The 10386-nt window shown below is 42.7% G+C and overlaps 1 protein-coding gene across 2 annotated transcripts; it reads right to left on the bottom strand.

Moving 5' to 3' along the window:
* On the bottom strand, positions 1-10333 carry TDP2 (tyrosyl-DNA phosphodiesterase 2). Of its 2 annotated transcripts, none has more exons than XM_044426629.1 (7): positions 10234-10333; positions 9777-9835; positions 6819-6995; positions 5911-6002; positions 5232-5350; positions 3156-3326; positions 1-616 (listed from the first exon to the last, which is right to left on the bottom strand). In XM_044426629.1, exons 2-7 carry the CDS (start codon positions 9833-9835, stop codon positions 335-337), a joined length of 900 nt encoding a protein of 299 aa, XP_044282564.1. In that variant the 5' UTR covers positions 10234-10333; the 3' UTR covers positions 1-334. The 2 variants fall into 2 exon arrangements, with proteins under 2 accessions (XP_044282564.1, XP_044282563.1); XM_044426628.1 differs by having other exon boundaries at positions 9947-10332.
* Between the last annotated feature and the right edge of the window lie 53 nt (positions 10334-10386).

Raw genomic sequence — 10386 nt, 5'->3', positions numbered from 1 at the left:
TCCTTAAAACTCACCTTTATTAAGTACAATTTCGTTTAAATAGAACATTTTAACACTTCTGTTCTAACTTGTGGGCAATTGTACGAAAATACAGAATATAAAAATACAGAATTTTGCACAAGAATTAGCCATGGGGTTTTTGGACCACATAACATGATAGTATATGACTGGATATTTCCCCATGTTATTTAAGCAGGGATTATAACAACAACTGAAAAACTAAATACAGTAATGGGAATGCAAACCTGAGCAAAACTTAAAATTTAAACCCCAGGAATATTTAGCATGAGGCCTTTAAAGTACCACACCAAAATTACACAGGAGACCCCAACGATCACTTGGAAATCTCAAAATTACACAGAAGACCCCAATGATCACTTGGAAATCTGCCACAGTCCAGTTTTTCCAGGCCAATTAATTCCAAATTCTGAGGACTAATTTGACCACCAGGTGAAGCAGCTCGGAGGAACAGGCGATCAAACCGCATTTTGCACTTGTATTTTACATTCAGGTTCGTGTTCTGGCTTGTGTCCCAGGTGTAATGGCAATGCTTGGGCTTGCCCAAAAACTCCCAAATATCCAAAACCTTGTCAGGTAAGCCACCTAGTTTGTCAACCTGATAAAGAGAAAAATGGAAAACATTAATACTGCATTATACTGTATTAGCAATAGTCCTAGCCAGTGCAGTTCTTTCCACAGTGGTTAGACACATCACAAAATAATGTTGCCACCGTGCTCTGCCCTAGCTGCAGCTTTCAGGCCACGTATCAAGACTCCACAGGGAAGCAATCTCTGAACACTGCAGCAAGCTGCCACTGCCTCTCACCAGCTCAGTACTTCTGGTTTGAATCAGTTTTCAGGGCTAACTCTTTCCTGTGTTGTTCGAGGTGAAGTCTGAACATGTAACTCTGGGTTTCTGAGGGGCAAGCAACCCAGAATTTTAGCCCATCAACAAACCAGGGTTCCTGGGTTATTGATGAAAGCTCATTTAATCTGGAAGCAGTAAGTGCACGAACACATGCACTCACCACTCTGACAACCCTTTGTTTGAACAATCCATGGGTTGGCAGCACATGCGAACTGGGCCAGAGCATATTATAGTAGTACTAAGGTGGAGCTCATTATGCCCAAACTGGATAACTGTCAAACATTAAGTGACCTCCAGTTACTTAACTTAAATTAACCTTATAAAGCAAAGTACAAAGATACAGCTGAACAATTTTTAAAAAATTGTATCCTTGTTTCGAAAGTTAAATCTGGAGGAAACTCAACAACACAACAAGCCATAATGTGTAGAAACCTACACAGGGCAGCCTGTTTGCCCAGGGCTCACAACTGCGCAGCACATGGCTCGGGAGCTACCCCACACAGTCCTCCAATGGAAGCCGGAGGAATGCCACATGAGCACGGAGGTTTCCCCCACTCCCCGCAGCCACACAAGCCCAAGCAGTGGCAGGAAGTGGAGGGGATGGGGGGAGCTGGCAGCCCTGTTCCTGCTTGCCATCATTCCACCCACAAGGTGATTGCAGGCAGGCATGGGGCTGCTTTCGCTTTCTACTTACGGGTCCACCAGCTAGAATTGGGAGTGGGGACAGCCCTGGGCAATGATGGTGAGGATTCCTTGCAAGCTGGAGTGGAGGACAGCTTGTCATCAACGTGCCAGAGCGCCTTTCCCACAGATGGCAGGACCTCAGGGCAGTGCTGCCGTGCCCACCACATGCCAGTCCCCCAACACGATTTATGCTCTGATCAGGCTGCTGGGCAGCGGGGAGGGACCGGGAGCCCTTGGCAGCCATGCCAGGTGCTGCTCAGCCACTCTGGCACAGATGCTAGAGGCCCTCGCCAAGAGCCACTTAGCCAGAGCAGCATGTCTTTCCGCTACTCTTGCAAAGCAGCTCTCTAGGGTTTTGGGTTTCACCCAGGCATGTTGTGTTGCCTGCATTCTGAAGACAAGGCAAACCCAGCAGTGGTACAAGACCCTACATGGCTTATCGGGGTGGCTTTGTGATCACAAAGAAGCCACGTGCAGGAATTATGCTGGGTTCAGACAACACAATAAGCCCCCGTGGCTTCTAACCCATGGTGACTTAGCATGTTGTGCAAATCTTGTTAGATTTGTGTGTGTTCAGCCTCCATTAAGAAACATTATCAACATCAGGTTTAGTTAGCAAGAAATGACTGAATCATGCAATATTAGAGTTGGAAAGGGCCAAGAAGGCCCTCAAGCCCAGTGCCCTGCTCACTGCAGGGCTCCTCTCAAATGGCTATCCAGCCGCATCTTGAATGCCTCTAGTGTGGGAGAGCCCACAGCCTCTTGGGAAATTGGTTTCGCTGTTGTATTGTTCTAACAGTCAGGAAGTTCTTCCTGACGTTTCACTGAGATCTGACTTCCTGTAGTCTCAGCCCATTATTCCATGCCCTGCACACAGCCCAAAACTGCATTTGCCTTTTTTGCAGCCGCATCGCATTGTTGACACATATTTAACTTCTGATCACAAATCCAAGATCCTTCTCAGTTGTTATATTCCTGAGCTAAGTGTCCTCCATCTTGTCATGATGCATTGGGATTCTTTTTCGTAGGTGCAGAACTCGGCATTTGCACCTATTAAATTTCATTCTGTTGCTTTCAGCACTATGCTCCAGTCTATCAAAATCATGTTGAGTTTTATGTCTGTTGTCCAGAGTATTAACTATCCCATTCAGTTTTGTGTCATCCGCAAATCTGATCAGCATTCCCTGAATGTCCTTTTCTGAATCATTAATACAAATGTTGGACAACACTGGTTCAGGACTGAACCCTGTGGTACCCCACTCATTAGCTCTCTTGAGTTTGAGAAGGTGCCACTGACGAGCATTCTTCTTCTGTAGCCAACTGTAAGTCAAAGCACCAGAGACCAAGCAGATGGAAAGCCACTTCTCATTAGCAATGTTCTTTCCATTTGGGAACCTTTAGCTATGTGACAACCAATAGCTTGTCTGCCTTGCCTTATTTTATCTCTTGATAAAAGGGAATAGTTAATATTCTATTTAGAAAAATGTAATTATGCAGAAAGTTAGTGTTATCTTGGCAAATAAGGATAGGTAATTAAAGTTGGTAAGAATAAATTAAAAACAATACATTGGGAAAAGCCCAATCTGTTTTTGCTCTTGTTTACCTCTTTGTGTCTCAGATTTGTATCTCCGCCAAAGATCACAGTCATGGTCTCCTGTACCTCTTCCATTTTTGCAAGAACCAGTTTCAGCTGCTTTATGCGTTCTTCACCAAAGTTCTTGGTGCTTTCCAGATGGGAGGTCATAAAGCAGATCTCAACACCAGAGATGGTTGCCTGTAAGGAGGACAAGATGCCAAGCCCTCAGCTCTATTTCCTGCTGAGGGCTAGAACAGTAGAGTTTTACTTCTTTTTACAATAGCACCAGTTCTCCCATAATCTCAAACCTGACCATCAAACCTTGCTTGCCATCCTTGAGAAGAAGAGGAGGGATAACAGAATGGATAAAAATAATGTTTAAAATCAAAGATCTTTTTTATTTTAATCAAATGTTTTTATTTAAATCAGATTTTTTAAATTTAAATCAGATTGTTAATAAATGAAATGGTTTTTGAAGAAAAATCCATCTAAAGATACTTGTATATTTAAGATACATTATAGTCCAAAGGTTATTCTTCGTGAAATAAGGATTAGTTTTTAATTATGTAGCATGAGGCTACATCATGCAATTTGTATATTTGTTGGTAAATGAATTCCAATACTCCATTCACATTCTCAGGTTCTTCCAGAGGTTTCTGTAACGTCATTTTTTCTATCTAGAACATATTATCACAAGTGCTTGGTTTTACAGTTCTCCAAACTGTGAATTTCTGTCTGTAGGGATCACATGCTTCTTCTTCACAGCAAAAAGTTGTAAAAGATACAGAATTGAGAAAAAGACCTTAATCCCATTGATACTTTGCAAATCTATGTACATAGAATCAACCCCTTACCTCTTAAGTGCTAAGTTTCAAAAAAATCAATGAATAGAAGAGTATTGTTGGGAGTGAAATAGATCGGCACAAGAAGCTATGTGTGAGGAGGCAAGGGCAAGCGGTGAAAATGACAGTGAAAACTTTTGATCTTTGGATCTTTTTGTGTATAGCCAGAGGTTTATCATATTATTCTTTCCCTGGAGGAGAAAACCTGTAATGGCAGCAGGCCATACAAGAGAACCAGTTTGGAAATATTTTAATGAAGTTCTTTACTGATGGGTAAGGCAGGCCTGTGTGCAAATCATGTAGAAAACCATGATTTAAATCAATTTGATTTAAATCAAATCCACTCTGATGAGGAATGATTTCCAAAGCCACAATGTGGAAGTGAACCAGAACTGAGTATTTAAATACACTTTGGGCAAGGCTGATCTTCTCTTACTGGTGCTTTAGCTTAAATAGCAATTGGGGGCTATGGGTTGACAGATAAACTAATGATAGTAATAAATATTATTTACTATTACTATTTCTGTTGTGAGCCGTCCAGAGACACAGAGTGATTGGACAGCCTAGAAATATCCCAAATAAATAAATATTTTCATTTTGTTCTTCCAGCCAAGGCACCCTGCTTTACATTCAAGAATACTTAAGAAGTAATGCAGCCATCTGTAGCAAAGTTGGCATATGCTTTATTGAATACAAGGATGAAATTTGGTTGCAGACTATGAACAGCAATATACTGCCATTTCCTGTCTCTGTCTAGGTTCCCCACATAGGCCAGGCAATGTTGCATGAGCCCCCAGAATTGCCTAGCTGAGTGATGTGTTGATTCATTTTCCCAAGCCAAGAACAGAAGACAATGCTTCTTGGCATGGATTTTATAAAGTTCCTTTCTTCCACTACTGTAGAGTCTGTCAGCATGCTTTAACCCACCCACCCCCCTTCCTGAGAGAATGTGATTGGAGGCTAAGCTGCTTCAGTAAAGAAAACAGCTTCAGTTCCCCAGGCCAAAAGTAGCTCTTACATAAGGAATATGCTTGGAGAAATTTGCTTCAAGGCAAATAATGCTGGTGCATTTCCTAACAAGCTAAAGGCTCTAAGGCTTTTTGGCATGGCTCCAAAAATATTTTGGCTTTTAAACATTAGTAAAATTCACATCACTACTCTTTAAACTTCAATTCTTCCAATAAAGCCCCCAATCAGCCTGCTTTTCAGGAGCCTTTAATTTTATTTTCTCCGGAAAGTCAACATACAACAATTCACTCACGTGTACTGTTAATAAATTTCTCCTCATCACCGTTGTAGGGAAAGGCATTATTTCATGTTTCAAAACTTTCACTCTTGATTTTTTTAACATGATGGCAGTAAAATAATCAATTGAATTACCTGGAGAGAGACACACACAAAAAGCAAAGGTCAACATCAGTGATACCTCAATTATAAAAGACAGTTGCTTTGAGTCCAAGTGAGTCCTGGTCCTAGTCTTATATTTTTGCAGTTCAGCATTACATCCAAACTCTACAACTTGGCTAAGATCAAGATTATTGTAACAAGCTACTTTCATAAACGAAGGTTTGCAGTTGGTTTGTTTCAGTTAAACCCTAGTTAAGACTAACCAGAGTTTCTCCACATTCAGATATAATGCTAAACAGGGATTAGTGAAAAATGAAAGCAAAAATTCTGATCTCGCATTCATGCAAGAGGAAGAGGCGGCGGTTGCGGTGGCATGCAACACTGCGTAAGACTGAATCTTACTGATGCTCAGTCACGTGATGCCAAACCACAGGTTAGCATTATGGACAAACAAGCCAATCAGTCTTCTCAGGAAGACAGCACAATTAGTTTATCCTGCACTGTGCCATCGTGCAGTACAGAGTAATTAAAAATTGTGTTGTAGATGTCATGGCTGCACCAAGTTTACAACACATATTATAGCTTCATTTTACCTGGAATAATTGTATAACTGACTGCTCTCTTCTGTAGATAACTCAAAGTTGGAGGAATAACCTCCTGTAAAAATACAACGTCTGGGCTGTACCTAAAAGGAAAAGAGGAATTTGTAACAGAACACAAGGCAATACACCATAACATTAAGGAGCACAAATTACCACTTCAGTTGGTCCTGATCAATAGGGTTATGCCAATATTGTACACTGGGTATTTAACAGCTATAACACTGCTGAATTTAATGATGGGTTTATTTCACCTCTTTTAAAATAACCAGCAAACTGATCCACACATGCACAAATGTCAGTCAGTACTTTGCAACTCTCAAAGGAACATGTGAACTGCAAATTGTTAAACAGTTACAGACTTAACGGAACAAACTTTGTGAGTATGATAATTTGGCTCTTGTGACATTTTCCTCTCCACACTTCCTTCTCCACACTTCTGTGTTGAGAAATGAGGTTGGGGGAGGGGGATTGCTTTTGCTGTTTCTTTGGAGGTTTCTTTAGAAATTTTTTTCATACTATAGTATGCCTCCCCCAACATTCTGAGGGACAGTGAACTGGCCCCCCCTTTAAAAAGTTTGAGGACCCCTGGTCTAAAGGGTGGTAATTCTGCTGGATTGCTCTTTAAGCATTACTGCTATCTGCACATTTCACAAATTTCTAAACATAACCAACAAAATATAAATGTGACCTTTGTTCTTTTAAAAATGTGCTGCCCAATCCATTTTTGTCTAAATCACCCTTCCTCAACCTGGTGACCTTCAGAGGCATTCGAACCACGACTCCCAGAATTTCAATCCAGCATGGCCATTGCCTGGGAATTCTGGGTATTGCAGTCCAAACATGTCTGGAAGGCACAAGGTTTGGGAAGTGTTCATGGGGCTGCTGCTGTAGGTACTTACAAAGCTAAATAGGAACAGACTCCTCGAATCCTTTCTTGAAGATTATTTGCATCCAGGCCATCTATATTCCATGTGATTAAAGAAAAGGAGTTATCGTCTTCTTGTAGACCTGAAGCCTCATCTTTCTTAGCCACTGTCAATGTGCTACTGCTAGCTGAATCATCAGTAAGGTCAATACTAGAACACAAACAAAAGGAAAACTTACTAGCCCAAAGTCATTTTCTTCTGCTGGTGCTCCAGCTCACCCCTCCACTAGTTCTCAGGGCTCAGTACAATGTCTCAATTATAGGCTAGTTCTGGGGCAAAACACCAAATTTAAATGGCAGCCCTGAGGGAGAGACACCATTTTAGTTTGCTGCAAGGGCCTGTAACACTACAGTACAGTAACACTATACTGAGGACATTAAAATAGAGATCACACAGTTCAGTGCAACTCATTTGCGGCTACTGTAGAAGCCCCATCACTTCTGTCCAAGATCTCAGTGGGGAGCCCTGAAACAGGAGGCTAAGGGCTTTCCTTGATCTTGTATCCAATCCTAATGTAAATTTCACTCTGCATTGTGAATCACACCATTCACTGGGAAACTCCAGGCCAGAAAGTGTGGGGAACCTAAAAAAAATCTAATCTGTTGCCACTATTAATTTGTGATGAGGGAAGGAGGGAAAGACAGCAGGCTACAAGCTTCCAAGGAGAACATACCCTTGAACCAGCTAAGGTTGTGAGCATGCCAGTAGGCATACAGAATAATGTATCTGGTAGCCTGTGGCCCTCCAGATGTGATTGAACTCAAACTCTCATCTCCTCAGCAAGCCTGAGCAATGGTGACAGCTGATAGCAGTGGTAGTTCATCAATATCTGAAGGACCACAGCTTTCTCTAACAAGCTGGGATACACAGCCAGACTGTTTAGTTCAAGGAGCAACCACAAAGTAGCGCTAGTAACTGCTTCCAGCCCAAGAAAAGAGGGACCACAACCTGACAGAGGTCTGTATACAAGCCTGCAAGTCTGCTTGGAAGTAGTGCCTATTTGAGTCTGTGAGCTGCAGGCCACCAACTCTGAATCACAATGGCAGCAGTGACTGAATCCCAGCCAGAAGAAAAGAACAACTTTTGAGCAGAGAAAGAGGAGGGGAGAGCAAAGATGGAAGTATGAAGCTGCATAAACCTGCAAGTTCAGAACTTAGCTCAGGCATGGAAAACCTTGATAGAGATTAATATCTATGCGGACATTGGAATGGCAAATGAAGAATCTGTAAAAATGGAGCTGTTTCTACATTTGATTGGAGAAAGGGGAATAGAAGTGAAACACTGTCCACAAACACTTCCCAAGCATAGTATAATTTGGACCATTGCAATGCCAGGAAAGATAGGAACAGGGGAACAATAGAGTTTTTTCATGCAGAACCAAACAATAGTGCATAACATTGGGTACAGGCAGTCCCCAGGTTACAAACACCTGAGTCAAAAACAACCCATACTTATGAACTGCCATAAAGCTTATTAATTTTAAAAAATTACTATATAAAATCATCATCACCAAAGAGAGACAGGAAGCAAAAACGGAGTACAGGCTGGATTAGTAGGCTGGTGATGATCAGAAGCCATCAAGGAAACTCAGAATATGTTTAGATCACAAAGCCCTTAAATAAAGCACAGAGAAGACATCACTTTCTATTACCAAATCTGTCAAAAGCAAAGCTATTCTCCATTGGTAAAACCAAACATGGATTTTGGCATATAGAGCTGGATGGAGAATCCAGTTATTTGACCACATTCACCACACCAGATACTGCTGGCTAAGGATGCTGCCCCTGAGATATGTTAAAAGAGATTGACACAAACCTTGGAAGAACTAAAACTTCAGGATATAACTGATGATATGCTTATAGAAGGAAAGTGTGATGCACTATATCAAACACAGCAGGACCATGAGAGTAAGCCAATAGCATTTCTGCTAAGTTCTCTACGGCCTACTTAATTTGAACTACTGGATATTCCCAAAGTGATGGCAAAGTAGAATCCACAGAACAAGCAATTATGACATTTTTGAGAATAAAGTAGCAGGAACAGGCCTATACCTAGTAAGTCTGAATGACTGGAATACTCCATCCCAGGGCCTAAACAAAAGTCAAGCAAAAAAGTCAAAAAACAAACCTAACCTTTTACTAGGTTATGGGAGTCCAACTCCAGCAACAAAATTGGGCAGAGTTTGGCACAGGGCAACCAGATTTTCCCTTACATTGATGCAGAATATAAGGTACAGATACACAGCAGATGGCTATTAACAAATGGCATATAAGGCAAGACGCAGAAGAATTGAGGGATGACATGCATTTGAATGGGGGACAAATAGATATGAACCTGCAGGATGAGATCTGAGATTCCTTGACCAGTGCTGACCAGAAAAGCCACACCAGGGGATACCTTAGGGGAGATGAATGCAGAAGAGACTGCAGCAAGCATACATCTGAATCTACAGAGAAGCAGGATATAGGATAGCAGCTGAAGAATTTCATCACTGAACTCCAGCACACTCTAAACTAGACAAGTTATTAAGAGATCTACAAGCCTGAAGTCTATGTATAATGTTCCAGCTCATTTTTAATCCATTCTTTCTCAAAAGATGCAGCAACGTAAAAGCAGCACTGGATTCAGTCTGAATGGGTTTTGCTTCCTGGGAGAAATCAGGAAGAAGTTCAGAGCTACATCCAGTGCTTGTGGCCTAAAGAGCAGCAGCTTTTGTTCAAGTAAAGGCTTTTAAGTTGCTGCGCTTTGTTTTGTTTCTTTGAAGCAGAGTCCATCTGAATCAGTGGCGTGCAGTTCACCCACTCTAAGCTCTCCAGATGCGAAGGACAACAACTGCCAGCACCCTCCTGCCAGTCGTGAGTGCTGCAGCTGGGAGAACAAATTGATCGGGAGAATACAGGTTACCCTATAGATTTAATCGGGCGAACTTACACTGAAACGTCCATGTGCTCCTGATTAAGGGGCGGCTCGAAATAAGAGTTCAACGCCATCTGCAAAACAAAAGGCCAAAAAAGAGGAAGCTGCTGCTACTGCTGCTAAGATCATTCACCATGCACCGCGGTACAGAAACCCTGTGCCTGAAGGAGAAACGAGGGGCATACTTGCACATCCCAGCAGTTCTCTGCAAGGAAGCGCTGCGCGACCGCGTCGTCGGTGCCGCTAACGGCAGCAAATTCTGAGCAGAGGAGCCTCCGGTATTTCTCCAGCTCTTGCTGCTGCGTCTCCTCCTCGTCCTCTGGAGGCTCTTGCGAAGGCTGCGGCTTCCCCTCCTCCTGGATCGCCTGTTCCTCCTCTTGCGGAGCGCTGCCCACGTCCATTTCTCGCACCGTTCTAAACACCTCACACCGCCGCCTTCCCTCGCACGACCGCTACGGACCTCTCCACCTACCGCCTCCCACCGCACCGACGAACGAAACCCTCACGCAGGCGCAGAAAGGACTAATTCCGATGTTCTCATCCGCTCCTTGAAACTTCGGCGCGCTTCCGGATACGGAGCCAATCTAGCCCGGGAGCGGGGAGAACTGGGCCCGGTCACGTGCTG

This window comes from Varanus komodoensis, unplaced genomic scaffold, assembly GCF_004798865.1.
Source record: "Varanus komodoensis strain SLA01 unplaced genomic scaffold, ASM479886v1 scaffold17, whole genome shotgun sequence".
NCBI lineage: Eukaryota > Metazoa > Chordata > Lepidosauria > Squamata > Varanidae > Varanus > Varanus komodoensis.
Note: the sequence above shows the minus strand (reverse complement) of the source record. Positions and strands in the feature narration are given on the sequence as shown.